This window comes from Erithacus rubecula (assembly GCF_903797595.1).
Source record: "Erithacus rubecula genome assembly, chromosome: 13".
Taxonomy (NCBI): Eukaryota; Metazoa; Chordata; class Aves; order Passeriformes; family Muscicapidae; genus Erithacus; species Erithacus rubecula.
The window spans coordinates 6,560,185-6,581,962 of record NC_136665.1 but is presented as its reverse complement, the minus strand read 5'-3'; the positions used below and the strand labels follow the sequence as shown (position 1 = coordinate 6,581,962).

General features: G+C 44.0%; 1 protein-coding gene across 1 annotated transcript in view; it reads right to left on the bottom strand.

The window, feature by feature from the left end:
* DNAH1 (dynein axonemal heavy chain 1) overlaps window positions 1-18,702 on the bottom strand; it is a 66,968-nt gene extending 48,266 nt beyond the window's left edge. The window contains exons 1-17 of the mRNA XM_079317213.1: window positions 18,635-18,702; window positions 15,995-16,160; window positions 15,376-15,532; window positions 14,764-14,896; window positions 13,652-13,810; window positions 12,879-13,131; window positions 11,487-11,644; window positions 10,463-10,674; window positions 8,925-9,220; window positions 7,775-7,925; window positions 7,013-7,206; window positions 5,925-6,150; window positions 5,196-5,315; window positions 4,322-4,404; window positions 2,708-2,849; window positions 1,483-1,638; window positions 288-486 (exon numbers count right to left, since the gene is read on the bottom strand). Of these exons, the coding sequence (XP_079173339.1) occupies window positions 288-486; window positions 1,483-1,638; window positions 2,708-2,849; window positions 4,322-4,404; window positions 5,196-5,315; window positions 5,925-6,150; window positions 7,013-7,206; window positions 7,775-7,925; window positions 8,925-9,220; window positions 10,463-10,674; window positions 11,487-11,644; window positions 12,879-13,131; window positions 13,652-13,810; window positions 14,764-14,896; window positions 15,376-15,532; window positions 15,995-16,146 (2,791 nt within the window). The 5' untranslated portion in view covers window positions 16,147-16,160; window positions 18,635-18,702. The remainder of the gene's footprint in view (window positions 1-287; window positions 487-1,482; window positions 1,639-2,707; window positions 2,850-4,321; window positions 4,405-5,195; window positions 5,316-5,924; window positions 6,151-7,012; window positions 7,207-7,774; window positions 7,926-8,924; window positions 9,221-10,462; window positions 10,675-11,486; window positions 11,645-12,878; window positions 13,132-13,651; window positions 13,811-14,763; window positions 14,897-15,375; window positions 15,533-15,994; window positions 16,161-18,634) is intronic.
* Between the last annotated feature and the right edge of the window lie 3,076 nt (window positions 18,703-21,778).

Below are 21,778 nucleotides of genomic sequence, written 5' to 3'. Positions count from 1 at the left end.
GATTATTGCACTAAATATATATATATATATATATATATATATATATTTGAGTAAATACTAACTGCAACATCAAAGAGTGGCTGGTACTTCAAGCATCTAACTAGTATCTAGATGTGAATCATCATAGTTTCAGGAAAAGGAGCGGAAAATAACTTTGCCAGCATTTTCCCAGCTGTCTCTAATATACATGTGACATCCTGACAATGCCTGTTCAGAGCACTCTATGACATACTACACATCAAAATGCTGATATGCACCAACTTCCCTCCCCCAGACTGTGCATCTACCTGGTGAATCCTTGAACTGCTTCACACATCTCTGCATGGTCTTAAAAGAGTCATTCACATTCTTTTCTAGCTCCTCTGACTCAATTTTAAGGAGAGAATCGTTCATCCAGCTCTCACTCCACTTTATCCAGTCTGACACTGTAGTCCAGAGATCATAGTATGGCTGGAAGTCCTTAATCATCTTGGGCACTCCACTGTACTTTAGAAAGAGATTAAAAACAATGTAATCAACAAATGTATTTACCTCCAAACAACAGCTAACATGTCAAAAGGCAAAAACCCCCACCTCTTCTTTTAATTTGAAGCCAGCAATGAGAAAACATGTATTCCAAGAGGGTGTATCAAATCATCTTCTATGTGACAATATATGTATATGTATATGCCAACAATATGTATTTCAAGGGGGAGCAACCAGCAGAGCAGAGCTTGACACATTCAGGCCAACATACATCCAGTGGAGTTGTGCCTGCACCAGGTGTGTGGTGTGGAAAGCACTCTTTCCACTTGCCTCTACAAGGCTCTCCTGCAGAATGAGGAGATTTTCATGGTCAGGCCACACACCATCAGTGAAAGCATACACCACACATCATATCAAAACTTGGCTCCTTACAGGGAAGAAATAACCACAGACTGAAGAGTAGAAAAGGATCATCATGTGAACTCCACTTCTGGTCTACAGCCAGACTTGGCTGGATCTGGATGACAATGACTCATTGGCAGCTGAGCAGCTACAAGCAAAATGAGTATTTGCAGCTACATTAACTGTTGCCTTAGGAGAACACCACGCTCCAAGCCCAGCCAGCTGCCAGCACCCACTATGCAATTACCTGCATTCACACCTATAGACCTGCAGCAACAGCCTTAGAGAAATGGATGCATCCTAACTGCTGCTTTAAGACCTTCCCCAGCCAATTTCTCCTCATGAACATCCCTCAGATCTCACAGTGGGCATCCAAAGTCTCTCACAAAAGTGGAAATATCAGACCCTGAGCAGCCTTCCATGTTTACCTGGGATCAGTTTTTCTGTAGGCAAGTGGAGTGATGAAGCAGTGTAGTCAATCTACAGGACTGAGCAGCAGTTCCCCCGATAACCCAAACAGCATGAAGGATTCCTTACTGAGGAACTGTGTCTCATTATTTGCTCTACCTACCACCTAGAAATACCAACAGAAATCAGAGTCCTGTTAACACTTACATCGGTAACTCTGATGCCAAAGAGTCTTTCCCTGTTGTTGTAGAGAACTGACATTTCTTGAAGCTCTTTCAGCTGCTTCCGGACATCCCTTGCATCTTCAGCCAGCTCATGGGCTTGATTAACATCTGACTGGACAGAAAATCCACCTACAGTCAGCTGGAAGAGAAAAGGCAGGCATAACTTGGGACTCTGAAGCTGAAGCCTGCTACTAGAGATATCAGCTTCCGGTATGCTCTTTGTTACAGCTAAAGGCAAGATTTTTATGCTCATGATTTCACCTCCCCCAAACCAATTTCACTTCTATTTAGACCATGATGAATGTGATGAGGAGAAGTAATAACCACTGGTCAGGTGGAGGAAACTGCAATTGTGATGACCAGCTACTTGTCTTCTTTGTAACAACAGTTAATCCCCAAGGAATAGCAACAATAAGTCTGTGGCCAAATTTGCTGCTGAATTTATATTGATATTTGCTACAGAACCAGTGAAGTGCAAATGATAGCTCCACTGACTACTCAGTTTTTTTCCAAGAATTGTTTAAACGACACATATCTAGAGCTTCCCTAATAAATTCTTTGTTTTGTTTTGGTGGCTTGGGTTTGTTTGTTTTGGTTTGGTATTTGTGTGGGTTTGTATTTATTTGTTTGAGTTTTTTGATCCAGTTTGGGGTATTAACATTTCGGGAACCTGTTTGCAAGAAAATCTAGGTCAGTGATTCCACCTTTCTAAAATGGCTTTTTTCCCCCTGAATTTAAGAATTTCTAATGAAAGAATAAAATTCAGACTGTTTTAGCAGACACCAGAGGTATCTCAGCTCCCAAACTCTGCAATTATTTCAGGGTCTTTTCCCACAAGATGAGTTCCATGGCTGAATGCTGTATTTTCCCCCTGGATGGCAGCGCAGGAGATGCTCTGCAGGGAAATGAGTACACAAGACAGAAAAAGGAGGTGCTTATGTTGCCTGAGCATCAAGAATCGGAAGACTGTAGAAACACCTTCTCAATGAAAAATGAGTATTTCTGCAGAGTCTTGTCTTTGACAAAAAAGGAAACTCTTAATCAAAAGCCAATAAAAAACCAAGGGAGGTGTGTAAATATTTGGTCTAGCTACACACTCACTTCAAAACTTATCTGAGTAAAATCTCATCTAAAAGTTTCCCACCTGGCTGACCAAAAGAGCTTCAAGACTCCCTTCTATGGACAGGTCATTGTCAGGGGCTTAATACCTGCATTTCCTCCACTTTTTCTTGAAATGCCTTCTGATCCGAAATCTGCGTTTTGCGAAATCTTTCCTCATCGTCTGTGTGCTGGAGCCGAATGGCCTCTGAGTCCATAGACATTTTTGCTGGCCAGTAACTGGCAGTCCACCTGCACTCACATGATACAAGAAAACAAATGGGGAAAAAAAAGGAGAAAGTGACAAGCTTTTTGAGCATATGTTTGAAATGCTGAAAATAACAGAATGAGAAAGCCAAATCCCACCAAACAAGAAGGCTTAACAACAACAGAAACACATGTGGTTTCAACAAAACATTTTTTTTCCAGCTTGTCTAGTTGATATGCAGTCCTTGTGACTAGGCTATTCAGCTGGTGAGAGCTGGGGAGAAGTGGAAGGCCTTTTTAAAAGAAACAAATCCACTACGCTGCTGAAAAGCTAGGAGACAGCAAAATAACAGTTGGCATCCAGAGGGAATGTCTGCCTTTGAATGTATTTGCAAGGAACTAAAAAAAAAAATGGGGTCAGAGTCTCAGCTTATGGCTTTTCAGGGCTACCAAAAAAGCCAGTCTCCTGTTAAGCAGGGCAGTGAGGGGCCAGCATAACCCAGATACAGGGAAGCTCTGGATTCTGCAGAGTGCCCTGGGGAGAGCGTTGTAGATCCAGGAAAGGCTGCACAAATTGGCTGCTCACGCCAAGGCAGCTTTCTTGGTTCTTGCTCAGCCATAGCCCACCCACTAGTGCCTCCATTTGGACCCTCAGCCTGTGTGCAATGCCAGGCACCAAGTATGCACACTACACTCCCTGTAGGTCACACCCTCCCAGCACCTGGGGATCCAGCCATTTCCTACCAGTCCTGCCTGTGGCAGGTCTGGGCAGTGGGAATACAGCCACGCCTGTTCCAAGCTGGCCTGGGGCTGAGCTGCTTTCCTGCAGCTTCTGTGAGGTTTATGCACCTTGCACCCCATAATTCTAGTTTCAGGAGCTCTCTGCAGAGACTCACTCAGGTTGCAGACATGGTGGACCAAGTACATGTTGTAAGAGAAGTGCTTCCCAGGCTGAGCAAGCTTTAGAAGCCTTCGTGTTTGTGAGCTGACTCTGCTATTGGGGCATAGTCATGCCACAACTGTAATTATAAAGCTCAGAGGATGATGCTTGGAGAAGAACTGCAGTAATAAATAAAGGTTCAAATTCCTCCCTAGTCCTAAGAAAACCCTGGGAGTGTTCCTATCTTGGAAATGTTCATTTAGTTTCAGGCACAGATTAAACTGTGTACTTTGAGACCTTGCAAGTATCTCAAAAAAACCCCAAACCAAAAAAAAAAACCAAAACCCCCCCACCAAACCCCCTTCCCCCCGCCAAAAAAAAACAAACCCAGAGAAAAGGGCTTTACTATGTTAAACAGGTTAATAGCTACCAGTTTGCCTTGCCCCAGGCCAGAAGGCAGCATGAACCCACACTTCTTGTCTACAAACTTAATTTCAAGAATTCAGTGCTCATATAGCCTGAGAGACACTTAAAAGTTCTGCAGGAGCCCTTGATAGACACATGGCCCCTGAAGCACTGAGAATGGTAATTGCTGCAGAGTCCTGCTTTGACAGTGGGAGAAATGCCTTGTGCTCACTTGTCAGTGAAATCTTCTTCAGTAAGATTGTAAAGGAAGTCGTCCATGACCTTGTAATCTTCCATGACTTCCGCAATCAGTTGCTGCACAGAGTGAAAGAGAAAAAAACGTAGACACCTTTAGACCATGCTGATTCCAAGTCTCTGGTGTACACCTCATTTTCATGAGGTGCCTTTGAAGAGTGTTAGTCACACAAGCTTAATGTGATGTGTGCTGCTTCTGTGCTGTGTGAACAGTGGGAATGGATTTACAACCCCTTGTTCTGTGAATGATCATGCCATCATCACCCTCTGTTCTGTGGGAACAAAAAGAAGTGTGACCTAGTGGATAAAGTGCTGGACAGAAATTGAGTGTTTGAGGTTATCCTCCAGGTTCCCTCATTGGCCTGGACGAGTCAGCTTACAGCTTGATGCCTTTGTTCCCCATTTGTTCAGCTGGGAAAACACACTTCAAATAACTTTGAAATAACTCAGTGCTAAAATGTCCCATTATAAAAAAATATACTGACCAGCAATTTGAGCACTGGGTAACAAAAAGATTTTCTTGAAAACAGCATTCATTTTTAGAAGATTCAGTACACAAATGCAGAATGGATCATGAAGGCAGCAAAATGCATACTAAGTATTTTAGGCAAGACTTTTAACTGCTATTTTGTTTTGCAAAGAGATTTAAATTTATGATATGTGTATTTAAAAATACAAATCTCAGGAATTATAAAAATACAAAGCCAGGAATCTTGTGGCATTGCACGCAAAGACATGCAAGTAAAAAACCTGGAGCTCTGCTTCTGAGACACCACACCACCACACATTACATTGCCAAATTTCCTCCTCACTTCCCTTGATGTCCCTGTCCAAAGGAGAGCCTGCCCTACCTCCTGCACTGCCAGCTGCTCGGGCACTCCCTTCATCCAGTCCCGCAGCTCAACCAGCTCCTCGATGTTGCTTGGTCTCTCTTGCATTTTGGTGCTGATGGCTTCATATGCCTCACAGATCTGTGGCAGGGCACAGCAAAGACCATCCAAAAGTCACCAATTGCTAATAGACAAACTGGGAAACTTGCCCCAATCCACCCATTTCCCATTCTGAAGGTGGTCCAAGTGATGAGTACACAGCCTTGTTCTGGTTTTTTCTTTTCCCACCCATCTCATTTGAGCTCAAACGGAATGAGACTGACAAAAAAAGAGGAAGAGGAACTGCAGGTATCTAGTGGAAATGATGATAATAACAGATTTAGACAACCAGCTGGCAGAGGCAATTGCCTATATTCCAGTTATCCTCAGAGAAAGCAGAAGGACTTTCCAGTTGTCTACTAGACAGATCTTTTCAATCCACCAACACACTTTTGTATGATAGCAAGATCTTGCAGAATTTCATCTTAAGAGCTACAGCTTTCAGGCATGTAATTTATTAAATCTATTTAATACTTCATTCAGTTGAGTTTGCATATGTCCCCTATAATTTTAATTTTAAATAATCAGCCCAGTATGATATTTAAAATATCCTCACTAATGTGCCATTCATTTCACAAAAACACAGCAATTTCAAAAGCAGAAGGACAAGACAAGACAGAGACAGACAATTCATTGAACCGGGTAACTTACTTTCTGCACCTGTGAATGGAGGGTTTTAGCCAGCAGGTCCAACACAGCAGTGGCCACTGCTTTATGTTTATCAGACAGATTATGCCTAATATGTTCTATCCTGACTTGAAAGGGGCCAATGATAATAGAACTAGGTAGAAGGTGGTCCAGGGTCTCCTTTTCAGACAAGTATGTATTTACTATATTCACCACCTCCTGAGTAGGTGGAAAACGCTCTTCATAGTTTCTGTAAATTAAAACACCAACAAAAAATGGCAGTGTAGATCTTAAGAATATTTGAGCATTCAGGCTGTTTGTGTCCACTCAAAGGATCAAGATATGAAATTAATAAGGCATACATTTTACATAGTAGGTGCGGTGTGAAATAAGAGCACAAAATATTTTAGCTGCAGAAAAGGAGTTGAAAAAAGAGATAAAAGAGGAAATATGGCAAGCAAAGAGGGAGAGAAAATAAAGGCACTGGTGTAAACAAGGCAAGATCAGGAGGCACTTCAGGGGAAGGTAGGCACTTCAGTGCATTCCAGGGAGAGATAGGAATTTGTCAGATGGGATTTGTAAACTGATTAAACTGGAATAAGAATAAAGGGATTCATTCCCACTGTTTGGAGAAAACATAAGACCTAAACAGAAGTCCATAAAAGTAACAGAGGCTAAAGAACAGAATAGGTGCAAAGAGTTTTGGCAATGAAAGCAGTGAGGTTGAAACAAAAGAAAACATTACTTTCTACAGAATGCTATCAGACTGAGCAGATACTATATGAAGGAGGTCAGAGTCAAGTATGCTAACTGGATTCTCAAACAGAATGATTCATTTTTAGGGCCATTAATATCTCCAATTACACTGACAAGCATGACAAGAATGTGACTGCTGTCAGAGACAGGAAGAAATTCCCAGTGCCACCACCAATGTCCTCTAAAAGCATGGACTGTTGCCTAGGACTGAAGGCACCCTCTGACAGGAGCCTGATCTTGTATCTGAGGCACGTGGTCTCAGAACAACCCCACATTCCCACACCAGCACATCCACACAACAGCTCACACAAAGGCTTATCACTGGGGTCACAGAGGTTTTGTCAGAAGCCACTTACTTTACGAAGTACTTGATGTCATTGTTATTTATCTCTAAGAACTTCCTGTATCTTTTGCCGTAGGCTTGGAGAGGGATCCGAGCCTTTCGAATGGCAGAGCGCAGAGTCTCACGTAGCTCCTTCACTTCTGGCTCATCCAAACCCACTGATTCCAGCATGGGCCTGCATGAGACATCCATGTTCTGCAATACACACTGGAAGAGGAAGGAGAGAGGTCTTTCAGGACAAACAGAGCTAACTGTGCCTCCTCAAGAGAGGGGCAAGGCAATCCCTGGTGGCACCTTAGGAAAATCCTGTAGTACACAATTCTACATTGTGTCAGGAATTGTTTTATCAGTTTTATGTGTCCTCCTCCCCAAAGAATGAGGATCTAGGGAGACACAGCTTTCGCTGTAGCAGACGGATGCATATGCAGAAGAGACTTGGTCAAACAGAATTGTAAAGTGTGCTATTTCCTTTATGAGTCTGCTTTCACCAGCCACCATGCACTCAAGGCAACCTGAGTGTCCATGTGTCCACAGAACCTGCAGCACCAAAGCAGAAACAAAAACCAGACAAAAGAGCTACAAGGCTGGGGAGATTGAAGAAATCTTATCAGAATAGAACTGCATTAGCACAGTTCTGTGCCCACATTAATTTAGCTAAATTTCCAAGTACCCATTCTGCACCTCTCTCCCTGAGTACAAGCTCAGGGATGTCTGTGGTGAGCTGCAATGCACTGACAATGCACAGATGCATCACTGTCGATGCAGAAATGTTCACCTGATCCAGTTGTGGGATAGTGTGAGTCACCAGGATCCCATTGTCAAACAGAGAAATGAGGGATGTCTCAAAGTTCTCCACAGAGGGGCTGAAGAGGATGCCACTGCTGTCTAGCTCAATGTCTGTTGCAAAGAGTAAATTCCCTTGAGGCCTGTGGCAGGAAGAGATAAGAAAGAACAGGGATGCTTTTTGAGAAAATGATACACAACTGTATTGCTCTGGTGCTGATACTAAAATGCCTCCTGGACAGAAAGGAAAACACAGGAGAAGAGGACTGCCTCATGCAGATTAAGATATTAAACACTATGTTCTCAATTTACCAGTAAAGACATTGAGAACCCTTTTTTATCCAAGGTGAAGGAACCATCAATCATTGCATCAGGATCCCCAAAAGTCATAACCTGATCTTCAGAATTTGAGCTGCTTTACAGTAAAACTGCAGGTGCTCTTCAAAGTAGGCATTCAGTATCTCAAATATACTCCTAAAATGCACCTTCTGGAAGTTATATTAATATTTCCCAATCTTGCATGTGACCAGCATGGCCCAAGATCAGCTGAAGTCAGTGTCAAGACTTCCTCTGATTTGAAGGTAAGAGGCCTCATGTGAGTGGCAAGGGTTTTTTCCTTTTCTTCTGGCTTTCCATTTCTAAATGTTTCTTTTTTAATATCACAAAAAACAAAAATCCTTAAATCAATACCCAATGGAATAAAATTTTAGGCACTGTGATAACCTAAACTTGGTATTCTTTAGAGATCCTAGGCCAGATTCTAATTCATCTAAGAATGGAATTAAGCAGCCATGCTCCTGGTATTCTTCCTGGCATCCAGAAAAAAATCTAGCAGTAACAATTTGCTCCCCCAAGAACGCTGGAGGTGGCTGATCTTTAGAACAGTACATCAAAACAGCAGACCTTGGTTCTGAAGGGCTGCTCCATATCACTAACAGCAGCTGGAAAGCTGTACTAACAGAGCAGCCAGCTCTGTGTCCTTCCTCCATACTCCAGTGAACATGTCAGGTGGAGGATTAGGGAAAACTGCCCAGCTCAAAGGCCCCACACAGAGCAAAGCTTGCTTGCAGAACAGTAGTTAAAAAGACAACAACACTACACTTTTCCACTCTTTCCATCCCTCATTTTTCCTTCTTTCTTACACGTAGGGACTGTTGGTGATGTCATCCCCCCATTTCATGTCCTCTGAGCAATTCAGGACACACTGGCAAGCATCCAGCACAAGCTGGGTGAAGCTGAAGAGTGACTTCTGGACCAGGTACCGCAGAGAGTCCTGAAGCATGAACCTGATGCGCTCCATCAGCTTACACAGCTTGGAGCTCCTGTAGGCATTCCAGCCACTCTCCTCCAGGCTGAACAATTCATCTGCATCTTTAAGCCTGCTCTCAATAGCTGTCTTTACAGTACTGATCCAAGTACCCTTGAGAAACTCCTGCACCTAGGGCAAAGAAAAAAAAGCAAGCTGACTAATCCTCCAAGGGCTGATGAGAAAACAGTATGGCAAGGTGAGCTACTGACTGTTGGACCTTTCTCAGCTGTGAAACTCTTCTCTTAGAACTGTGGTAGCTAAAAGTAGCTCTCAAACCAAACCCCTCCAACATGTGGCATCTGAACCTGGTCATATATTTCCTGCACTGACAAAAGAACCACAAAAAGAAAGCCTGATATTAAGAAGTGGGAGTGCTCTATTCTCTGTTTTATTCACAGTGTTTTCTTTTTGTTCTCTTTTCTATAGAGTGGTGTCCCTGGAGCTGCCTGTGTCAGGGTCCCTCACAAAAAGTTGTGTAGACAGTGTGATGAACACGTAAAGGACAGAATGTTGTCTTCTCTTGACAAGTGAGAAGAAAGAGCAGAAGCAGCCAAGGGCAGCAGCAGTTTGCAGTATTTTAATTTATTAAAATACCACCAAGTGTCACTTCTGCTCCACAGGCAGCTTGCTGTTTGTGTGTAATAAAAACCTTAGTCACTGAGTGGATGACAACACTGCCTAGCTGAAACAGCACAGGACTGGGAAGGACCAGCACATTCTCTGCCACTGATTTAGTGTGCAACCCTGTCCAAGCTAATCTGTGTGGCCACATCCAGGGTGCAACGTGCTGCCCTCAGTCAGAGGACATGAAGATCCTCTGGTGGGAATTACCACTGAGCTGCAAATTTTTGTCCTGTTCTGCCTATTGGCATTGCAAGCAGAGTGATTTAATTAAGTATATAAAGAACATAGAGTGTAGAAAAACATTATCCCCACGAGTGTTTCAGGAGGAATCAAGGATCTTATGCCTTGCAGCTGGATGGATGGGAAAATAAAGAAAAAGAAATAAAAGGGAAAAAAAAGAAACTTCTGAGTGCCAACCAGGACTTCTATCTGTGTATAAATCAGGTGGAGGAAAAACAGGCTGCAGCTCTACATGGCCACTTGTTTAGCACATGACTAAGAGCATGGTCAGCATTGACTGATCCTAATCAGGGGATTATGACTCTTTCAGCCCTTTCTCCCCATATCCAAATAAATTTGACAGGCACATGTGCCTGTGTATGTGCCTCCCTGTCCCAAACATAGTATCTTCTTTGACAACTCATCAGTTTCCAGAAAATCAATCTACAGCTGCTGCATCTGTCTAATACACACTGACAGCACTGCTGGCTGCCCCATGTGCTCATCCCTCACACCTCCTCTGCTCACCTGAGTGAAGGTCTGAGTCTGGATCTCCTCAAATTCCTCCAGAGAGACAAGTTTGTTTATGGTTGTGTTAAACAGAGACATGACAGCTGCCTTGTTGCACTCATCTTGCACCTGTGCCAGGAGATGGATGACTTCTGGCATGGTCAGGAATGACAAAACGTTGAAATCTCTCTGTTGTTTACGAAAAGGATAGTCTGGGATATAGACGAGCCCTAGACCAAAAAAAGAAATAATGTCATTGCCTGCAACAGCCAATTCAGCTTCTGTTTTTAGAGTACAGGTCCCTTTGGGAAGCACTTGTGAAAAGGACTCTGCTCTAATGCATGGGCCTTATCATGCAGCAGCTTCAGTAGAGGGCTGGACAAAAGACAGAGTCTCTGCTCTGCAGCAGAGACTTCCCCAAGAGGGGCTGAGGTGCTCTCTTGGTGCCTGACCTTCCCAAGGCTTTGGCTGATGAAGTTTCCATGAGAAAGAACATGGGAACTGAAGAAACTTCCCACTGAGGCTCCAAGGCACAGCTGAGTCATATCATCTGTGAGAGGCCACTTATGAAGCACCTCAAGGCCTTCTCGCCTTTGGAAGATTGAAGTGCACAAAATATACTGCCCCCCCCTCTTCCCCCCATCTTTTGTTGAGGCTATTTTCCTCCTGTTTGGGACTCTAAAGGACCCTGAGCACTCTTCCACACCTGAGGCATTTCCCAGCTGGGCACAGCAAAGGCAAGGCAGTCAGCTCCAGCACAGTGATAAGCTAAACACATTGCCAAACATTTGGTGCCATTAAGAGTACACTTGCAGAGTTGCTGCAGCTTAGCTGATGAGTTCCTATGTATTATACTGAGGTAACAAGAACACAAATATACCCTAAAAAGAGGAGACACATGCAAAAGTCTCACATAATCTCCCATTGCTGCCCCTTGTGAGCTCTAATCATTACCATGAACCTGAGAGTTCCCACAGCAATCCAAGAATCCTATCAAACAGGTAACCACACTGAATGCAAACTGCTTCCCTGTGTCTCCTACCTCTCTCTGGTGCCTCCTTCTCCTCTTTGTCTGGCAGGGTAACATAAGAAAACATCTGAGGTTTGGAAGCCACGACTCTGTCAAAGCTTATCCTGTTCATGGTGTGTTCATAGTCTAATTTCACTTCTTTCTCCAGGCTGCTCATACAGTCTAACGTGCTGTTATAAGAGACAGAAACTCTGAGAACCCATGGCGTTTGAGCACATGTATCTCTTTAACCTTACTGCAAACTCCACCCCTCTCTCCCTCCCTCCCAAATTTGCTAACCCAGAAGCCCACCCACCACTGAAGACAACAGAATTGTGCAGACAGTGAAGCAGCCAGCAAAGATATCAACTGGACTTGTAATGAGAGATGCAAGCAGGGAGTGAGGAGTAGGACTGTAGCCCGTGTCTTTTCAGTTCAAAGCAACATCTCCACTGGGTAGAAACATTACAGACAGAAGGAGAAATAACCACAGACTAAAGAAAGTAGCTGTTGGTTCTGGAAAAGTTGGGCTATCTAAGCTGGCCTCCAATTAGCCTTCTGCTGAACACCCTTTGTCCATTCCCTCAGCCAGAACACTCATATAAGTGCTGAAACCCTGCTCCATTTGCCTTAGGAAATCATCATCCTTTACGTCAAGCAGGCAGAGTACTTTTCTTTATCCCTGCATTTCTGCTCACAGAGACTAATTACTCTCCTACTTTCCAGTTCAGGCCAGCAGACCATGCAGCTTCTCACACCTTCCTATTTCTGAGCAAGGCAATCAGTCACGGCTGATTCCCAGCAACACCACCAGTGGCTCATGATTCACCAGCCCAGGGACATTAAAATGCCTCCCCAATATGAACTGCATCACAAAGAGATTCTCCATTAAATCCAGGTAGAAATCTCCTGTTCTGTTTGCCACCCCCTGTGCAGATCTTCTTTTGATTTGTTTCAGCAGCTGTTAATAAGTGGAAGGGTCCCCAGCAGACAACAGCTAGGTCTCTGGAGACAATGGGTGGTCTGCAGATCAGTACTGCAATGACTGATCTGTTCCTCAAAAGCACAAGGAGACAGAGAGGTCAGCCATGCCATTTTTGTCAACCTTCTTGATGTTGAAGGCACTTAACTACAGGTGTAAGCATGGCTTGGTGGATCTGCACATGGAACTACTTCATAAGGGAACACTGACAGACCACCCATCCTGTACACATGTCCCTGGGGCTGCCATCTGCCTACTCCTAATGCCACTCAGGGCAACAGAGTGGTGTGCTTGTGCACAGAAAGAAAGGCAGGTGAGACCCATGGTCTATGAATTGGCTGATCAAGATCTGTCTCCACTGACACTTGTTTCGTAGTCCTAAGAAGTCCCACAATGTTCATGCACTGAAGGCTGAGCCCCTAGACATGTACATGATGCTTTACCTCTTCTCATCCTTCAGTTTGGGAGTCTGCAGAGCCAAGTGCCTCATCCTCTGCAGGCTCTTCTCACTGATGGTGTTCAGCCCCTCTGTGGGCATGCAGTCCACGTAGAAGTGGTACATGACCAGCCCCTGCGTCTTCTTGCGCAGGCTGTCGGCCGAGGCCACGCGCTCCGCAAACACCTGCGGGTCCTCGGCCAGGAACTGCAGGCAAACTCGTGGCACCCAGTACTGGCATGGCAACAGGGGAGCTCTTCCTGGGAAATGAAAGTACAGCTTGCAAGAGGCTGCAGGGAAAACAAGACTCAGACTGGCATGCAGTGCTGACAGCAGCTTTTTGATAGACAGGATAATTGGGCTGCTTGCAGGAGATCAAAATGAAGGACCAAAGCTGAGGACAGCAAGAGATAAGGAGCATCTCCAAATTTTTCAAGAGAAGAATACTTCATTTTAATCTGTCCACATCCCCTTTCAAAGTGGCATTGACCCAGAAAGACCAACATTTTACTTTTCTTGAAGACAGGAAGGATGGGAGAAGGAATAAAAAGAAAGGTGTCTCCAAAGGGAAAACCTCAAATGGGGTCAAATCAAGATGTGGCGTTCTCTTCCCTGAAGGTTTTTTCAGACAAGTTAAACAGACACGTATCAAGAGAGATAACGCTGAAAGAGATTAAGTGACTTCTTGGTGTCCTTCCATCTCCAGTTAGGACAAGCATAGGTAATGAACTGGCTCTCAGACTATATGACAGGTCCCAAAAGACATTATTTGAAACACACCTTCTGGAGTTACTCCTCCATTGAGGATGGGTTTCCCTTCTTCATCACGCACTAGACCTTTGTCTGATTTATGGACCAAGTAGAGGTCTGTCTCCTTGTCATAATCCAGAACACCAACATCAATCCACTTGTAGATCAACTCCTGGCTCTTGGGATCCTCTGAGGAAAACAAGGATTAAAACAGGGTGAGTTCATTCTCCTGGAGGCTACAGCAAATGGACTTTCTTGATCTGAATGGTAATGCCACAGTCAAATCCATTTGCTCATTTGAATCTCAGTCAATCTGAGTTTCCGCTGTGACCAATTAAATAATGAACTTGGGTCTTACATTTTAGAATTTTCAATGTTTTGCACACAGCAGAGAGATATATCTATATCAATTAGTATCAAAATGGATACAGGTCAGCATAATGCTGTCTATTCAACCTGAGGAGTGATCAGGTGTGGTATTCCCCAAGACAGCTGCAAGCACAACTCAGCCATCATATGCTGGCTGTGCAAGGATACACAGAGCTTATGTTTTATGCTTCAGTTTTGCAGACAGTCAAGACTCTGGAGGCTGCTCCAGAGCTGCAGATACCAGTTCCCATACTTAAAAGCTATTGCAGATGTGTTAATATGACCTGCAGCCACAGCTGGACATTAGTATAACTGATGCATCTAGTAATGCCTTCTCATTGAAAAGGCTCCAAATGATGGCAAAACAATGTCCACGTCACTTAATTTGGCCCAGGTGTACTACTTGTATGTTCACTGTAGTCTGAACTTGTCTTCTGATCCTGTACTTGAAGTGAAATCCAGGCAGAACATACTGTATTCAAGTTACCTAACTCCATGAAGATAGCTATGCAGCAATGAAGAGAAATTTTGTCTGTGCTGACAAAAGTCTAAAGGCAAAGGCAACTTCCAAAAAAGTGGAAATGGTCCATGGCAGGACTGGCAGTCAGTGAGATCTCTGGTCTCTTGCTCTGACTGCCTGAGCCTGGTCAAAATGAGATATGGCTTTTCAGCTATTCAGAGCTACACTCATTAGAATCTGCATGTTTCCTTCTGCTGAAAGGGCCTGCAACTTAGTGTTGCCACACTTGAGCAGTAACTGATCCAAGTTTTACCATGTCCAAGTACATCATCTGTAGGTAAAAGTGCTTTTCCAGGCACTGGCTTTCTATCAGAAGATCCTGGCTCCAGTCCTAGTGAGATCCACTCTTCTGGAGTTCGACAGTCAAATTCATCGTTGTCAAATACCTAAAAAGCAAGGACATAAGTGAAAAATTTTCATGAGAGGGAAGCATTAACATGCAGTTCCTAAATGGGCTACAGAATATAGAAATCAGTCCAGGTGCAAAAGCTGTGCTGATCTTTGGTTGACAATTTTCTCCCAAACAGCAGTATCTGTACCTCCAGCCCTTTCCTAGGGAGAACAGACCAACACCTGGAGAGGTTTCCTGCAGCAATACTGCTGACTACTACATTCAGAAAGAAACACTTCCTCTGAACACACAAAGGCCAGTGAGGAGCACTCTCAAGGACTATTAGTTTTGACAGAAGTTGTGGGCACCCTGCAGAAGATGCTCAGCATCTTGTAGAGACCCTTCAGTGCCTGAGCCAGCTCCAATGCATTTCCTTGTTTTGTTGTTTGTTATGTCAATACTGGCTAAGTGTCCTCAGAAACCTCCTGTGGTATAAACAATGAGACAGACCAAAAGTACCAAACGTGCTCTTACCTTTAATGGGAGGTAGATGGGAAACACAGAATCTTTTGTCTCCTCAATAGGTGGCATATTGTCAGGGTCATAGTGCCTTGGCATCAGCTCATTGGAGTCTATCCCCTTGCTGGCCAAGAGCTCAGCAATATCAAAGGTGAGATACAGCCGTCTCCTCCTGGTTTATATCAGAAGAGGAAATAACCACCTAATGCCTCTGACTCCACTTTTTTACTGTGCACCCCTATCAGTAAAAACATTTTTAGCACACATTGCATCCATGTCTAACTCCTCATTTATAGCACAAAACAGTTCAGTGGAAGGGACCTGGAACGATCAATTACTCCAATCTATAAATTCAATGCATGTATTACTGTACTAATACATTATATAGCATACACAAAATTTAAGAAATTTAAAAAAAAAGGATGACAAAAAGATTATATAAACACTATTTAAGAGCAATGTTTTCTTCCCACTTGGCAGTGAATTTTCTTTTGTACCCTCTGCAATGCATGCACACCCTGCTTTGGAGACATTGCCTTACAGGATAAGATTTTCTTAAGAATTTTTGACATCTTATGTCCCTAATCTGCTATGTCCACTCCACAATGATGCCTCTAGTCATCTGGTTACTTACCTCTCTACTTCAACCTTCCGAGGGTTTTGCCCTGGAATCCGTTCAAAAGGTAACTGCACTTTGGGTTTAAATGATTGTACAGGGAAATCTGACTCAGCAAGGTCCTCAGTGGATGCTTGCATATCCAGGAGACTTGTAAAGCTTGCAGGCATCTTGAATTTTGTGACTAAGAGACAAAGAGAAACACATCTGAAACCACCAGGCATCGCTTTGCTTTACATACATCCATAAAGGAGGACTCTGCTGTCTACTGGGTTGTCTGCAGAAGTCACTTCACTAGATTTGTAAGAGAAATCAAGCAGACATCAAATTAGAAACAGAAAGAAAGACCCTCCTTTCTCCGTGACAATATGTGATTACAGTTTTCTAGCACCAAAATGATAGCATAAAAGAAACCTCCACTAAAAATTAGTAACATGCAGATTTTTAGGAGCAGGGCACTGACCTGGCTCTAAGGAGCTCTGCTTTTTTTCCAGCTTTGCTACAGACTTTCTACATGATAGTGGGCAAGTTACTGTCTCTAGTGCACAGCTTTCATCACCCTCAGAAAGGGATGGGATACCCCTGCCTCTCTGGAGGGCCCTGACACCAAGAGTCAGTCACAGCTGGGAGGAACTCGGTCAAGGTGATATAAAGGGTTTATTAATATTATGGGGGAAAAGAAGCTGTGCAGATCATCTTTGTCTCCTGAAGTGCCTATTCACACCTTAGGACAAACCTCTCTTTTCTCAGCTTTTGCTCAATCAAACCACCCACTCACATCAGCAATGGTGTGAGAAAAAATTGAGTTAAACAGCCAACAATCTCACAATTTGGCTAAACGTTTCCAACAGAAATTTGGACTAAGCAAAAAGTATACATTTCCAAGAACTGGCAGAAATTAAACCATGTCATTTACCCCATAAATAAACCAAACTGTTTATATTGCTAAACAAGTTGCAAATAATAGAACAGCAGCAAACTGGGAATTTGAAGCTTAACCTAAATTAAGTAATTGCATGCAAGCTTTAAAAAGTACTATTCCCTAGACAGAGCTAAGCACTGAACTAAAAATAGATTTTAGTGGAGTGAGAGATTTTCCTTTGATGAACTTTCACACTCTGTCAAGGAGAAACTTAAGGTTATGGTTTGGAATTGGGTATTTTGAATGTCAAGCTTTGAACCCAGTTTTTCACTGTGTTGCATCTGGTTCTGGAGTCACAGATGTGACCCTCGATTTTGAAGCAATTGTGCAGAGCAGCCAATAATGCTAAAGCCAGATGTTTCAGGACAGTTAGGTACAGGAAGGGTCCTCTAAGAGGTCATTCCCTTGTCCTTCTTAAATGGTCCCTGACTCAACCCCTGTAGCTGTACATTGTCTGCTTAGATACTAAAGGAAATAGCCACTAGCTCTCTCTCTACTTCCCTCCCTCAGGAAGGGCAGCTAGCCTGGCATGAATGTGCTCTCTAACACTTGCATGGTCCATAACGTAATTTTGAGCAATCCCTAAAATGCAGCTCTTTAGCCTGGTGCACATCTCTTGCTTGGGGTCTTTACAGAATGGCCCTGATTTATATTTGTTGTCAAGGAGCACAGCTGTTCCAATTTAGTCCCTTCATTGTTGCCAAATCCATGGCACCATCCATTATGGCACTTTGTGCACTATCAACTATTTATGTCAATACTTAGTGTTTCATTTGCATTTACATTTCCAACCTGATGGCTTCTTCCCCCTTGAAGAAGCAGCAGATCATAAATAGAGTTCTATCTCCACTTGTTAAAGATGAGTCTAGCTTGTCAAGATTCACTTGAGGAAGCAGTCATTTGTCCTCACTCATGAAAATAAATGTCACATCTAAGCACAGGAGGGTGGTATATGCAGTTCCCATCTTTCTCTAAAATCCTCTCACACACACACACTTTCTTCCCACCCACTGCCAGTCTATGATCCATATCCCCAGGAGTGCTCTAGGGCCAGGAGAGTGCTGGCAAACCTTCAGCTATTCTCTGTTTCTATATTTGAGCATCCACAACACAAGTTCTTGTAAGCAGGTGGCACCAGCAGTTCTGTACACACAGAGAGCCCTTGCATCTAGGGAGAACAATTTGCTCTGGGGGGCAGCTGGGTACAGAATAAATAAATGACAGAAGACCATGATTTTGGCTATACCTAAATCCCGAATACAGCTTTCACAGGCAGGTCTCATTTTAGTGGTTGTCATGTACAGGGCCAGCAGTTTAATTTAATGATCTTTGTGGGTCCCTTCTAACTCAGGATATTCTATGATTTTCACAGGAAAGGGACACTGCTGGCTCCATGCACAGTAAAAACATATGCAAATTCAGTGTTCTTCTGGCAGCAGGACCAGAACTCCCACAGGCACCAGCACAGTCCACCCTGAACCCTGGGGGAAGTGGATATATCCTGGAGAAAAAGAAGCATGATTTTACTACCCACTCAGATCACTTTGCTGCACCTCTAAGTGAAATTCCCTTTTTACAGGATATTCAACCAGCTCAGACCATTCCTGAGCACTGAAAATGAAAGCAGAGCACAAACCCAGAGGCAGCAGCCTAATTCCCAGCATGTCCACTATAGGCAACCTTAACAGTTAGGGCCCAGTTTCCTGCCCCACCTTGTTCCCTCTCAGTGTATTTACCTTTAGGGGTGTGCTGCTCCTGGTCTGCCTGGTTCACCAAAGACTGGGACACATAGGGGCCAGCAGAAGCACCCTGGAATGTGAGGGAAGTGTCAGAGCACAGTTGTGGCATAATGTGAGTGGGTAACATAGAGGTACAGAAAGTGTGACTGTAACACTGACTTTACCAGATCTTTTAGGGATAACTGAGACTGTGTGTAATGGTCAGAACAGACCCAGAGACACAAATGCCTGAAAAGTTCGAGCCAATGCACAGGGGCATGTGGCCTGATGTCAGCTGAGGGTGTTGACCAGGGGCTGCTTAGGCAGCCAATCATTAGGGTTTTACTTGAAAATATCACCTACAGTCACAACCACAAGCCTGCCCTGCCATACTGGCATCCCAACCCCACACAATCCTGACAGTGCTGTCACTGGCTACAGAGGAAAGCAGCACAACTCTGACCAGGATGAACCTCATGGCTTCACTTTGTAAAGGTCAAGGTCTTGCACAAAGGCCTCTGAGCAAAGGAGGGGAGAGGACTTAGGGTGAAATTTGTATGTGTACACACCAGCTGTACCCTAAGTCTTTTCCTTTCAGGACAGTAGTGGAAAAAAGACTGCTCTTTGCACTTACCCCCGAGCTACTGAAGGCTCCTGGAGTAGCCTCATTGCTGGTACTGGGACGGCTCCTACTCAGAAAACCCCTCAATTCCTTCCTTGCTTTCTCCATCTTCTCAGGAGAAGAATGCTGTGATGTAACCCTGGGCTTGCTATGAGTGGAAAGACATTGAGCCTGTCACACACTGTATCTTTGGCACTCCTCCACACCTTCCCACAGTGCTGGATATCCTTGACTTGCTATGATGAGTGGGTAACACAGAAGGTTGGATCCCCTGATTCGACACCAACCGCTGCATTCACGGCCTGGGGGCCATCAGCCTCACGTGGCTGCCTCAATGGCTCACTAACCCTGGAGAAAGAGATTGCTTTATTATTCCAGATGGGTTTTGGAGTGGGAAAACCAGCAGTATACACAAGAAAAACTGCTTTCCTTCAGCAGCAGGGGCTTCCCAGATCTGCAGCAGCATGCAAAAAGCTGCCAGGAGAATTTGAGCAAACTGGGACTACAAGAGAAGTACTACTTCTGCTGCACCCAAATCCCCTAAAAACCATGTCACACTTCACTCCAGTGGGAGTAGACTACAGCCTAGGATACCAACACAGCTACTCCCAGGTGTAAATCTGCCTCTTTCATTTAAATAATTCATGACAGATGTTTAAGCATCACCTAACACGTATTAAAATATAGCCAGAAGCTCCCCTCTTTCTACTCCTTCAGGGGATATTTTTGCTCAGCTCACAAATAATTTCTGCTCTTCCACCTTGGCAGATACAAGTCCAGGCAAACATCACAACTGTACAGCTTTATTTTATAAAAACCTTTATGCACTGAGAGATACCAGTTAAGAACAGCTCTCAGACTTCTGGCAGGACGATAATACAACCCTTGGTTTTAGGCTTGTCTAAACACAGAAATTACTATTGTAACTAATCAGAACAGTGAAAGTGACACAAACCCCTCCCACCTCCACACACATGCACTGATACAGTGCTGTACACATACCTGTGTAGCCTATTCCTATAAATTATGAGTCAAAGCTCTCCATGGTGTCTCTCAAAGGTACACTGTGGCCAGTACAGCTTACTGATCGATTCCTGCTCAGACAGTCTAGACTCAGACTCCTCATCCAGCCCTATTTGACTAGTGGTTTGTCTCCTGCACCCTTGCTAGGAGTTTTCTTACTTCTGGTAGCCAAGCCTGTGCAGTAGGAGTCTTCCAGCTTTCCAAAGCTAAGTTCTGGAAAGACCTTGTCTGGTCTTGAAGGCCACAGCTGGCACAGTACTTGTCTGGAGTCTCATTCTGACCTGGAGACAGCACCACAGCATCCCTTCCTGCCATGCCCTCTCTGCTCTGCTCTTGAATGGAGTGAAAACCCTGCTTGCCCTATACTCTTCATGAGAGAGGGCAATCTTTTCAAAATTTCACCTTGCTGCCTGTCTGTGAGAACGAATCGGGTACAGCAGAGAAAGCATTACATGCATGCCGGAGATAAGAGGGAATAACTGTGCTGGTTTATTACTGCAGGTTCAAGCCAGTGCACAATTTTGAGAGGTTGAATCAAAAAAGAAATCAGATAATAAATCAAGGTTACCATGATGCGAGTCTCTTAAATGAAATGGAGTAAACGAACAGATTGGAAAGACCTGGGAGTTGAGATCAATAATACCCCCTCCCCTCCTTCAAGCTAGAAAATCTCAAATCTCTCTCCTCTCAGCTTTGCTTTGGCATGGCAACTGGAACCTCACACCCTGGAGAATGAATTTTCCATGGAGGATTTTGTTTTTATTAGCTATTTTATGCTCTGGCCGTATCTATTTTAGCAGCCCAGCAGGACTGATTGGAATCAGCCAAGATCCAAGGATTCCTGATGAATCACTGCTGGACTCTTTCGTGCCTGCTGCAGCGGCTCGGAGAACAGCAGCAAGGCGGAACAACCCTGCGGTGCCTCTCCTGATGTGTCACCTGAGCATCCTCTCCTTGGCAGCAGCACCAACGTGCTAACATGACTTGCTGTACTTTTGCCTCTTACCACCAGAATCCTAAAACCATCCAATTAAAGAAGCCAGCTCCAGGACACGAGGTTCATCTGAATCTTTAACAGGGGTGAGTGACTGAACTCATTCCCACTTTAGCAGGACTGGCAATCTCTGTCTAGAACCAAAATAATGTAGCTGCTGCCCATGAAGGACAAGTTTCCATGATTGGGGAAAAGTGTACCAAGCCAGCCCACAGCAGGCCTAGTTCTTGCTGTTTCATGTACTGTGTACTCACACCTCTGTAATGCCCATCCTGAGCACTTATGTCAAAAGAAAACAAACTCCTACTTAGTGTCCAGATCAGAAATATCTGTCATGCTCTCCTAGCTGCACAGAAGGGAGGTGTCTGTGTTTGCAATTGCAAAAAACCCTGACACACATCACTTAAAATAAAGAACAAAACCAGGCATGCAAAGTTTTCCCAGCAGTTCCCCAAACAAATCAGTAAAACAGCTTGTCTGAGAGCCTAAAGCTGATGTGGATATGAGAGAACTGCTAAGCACA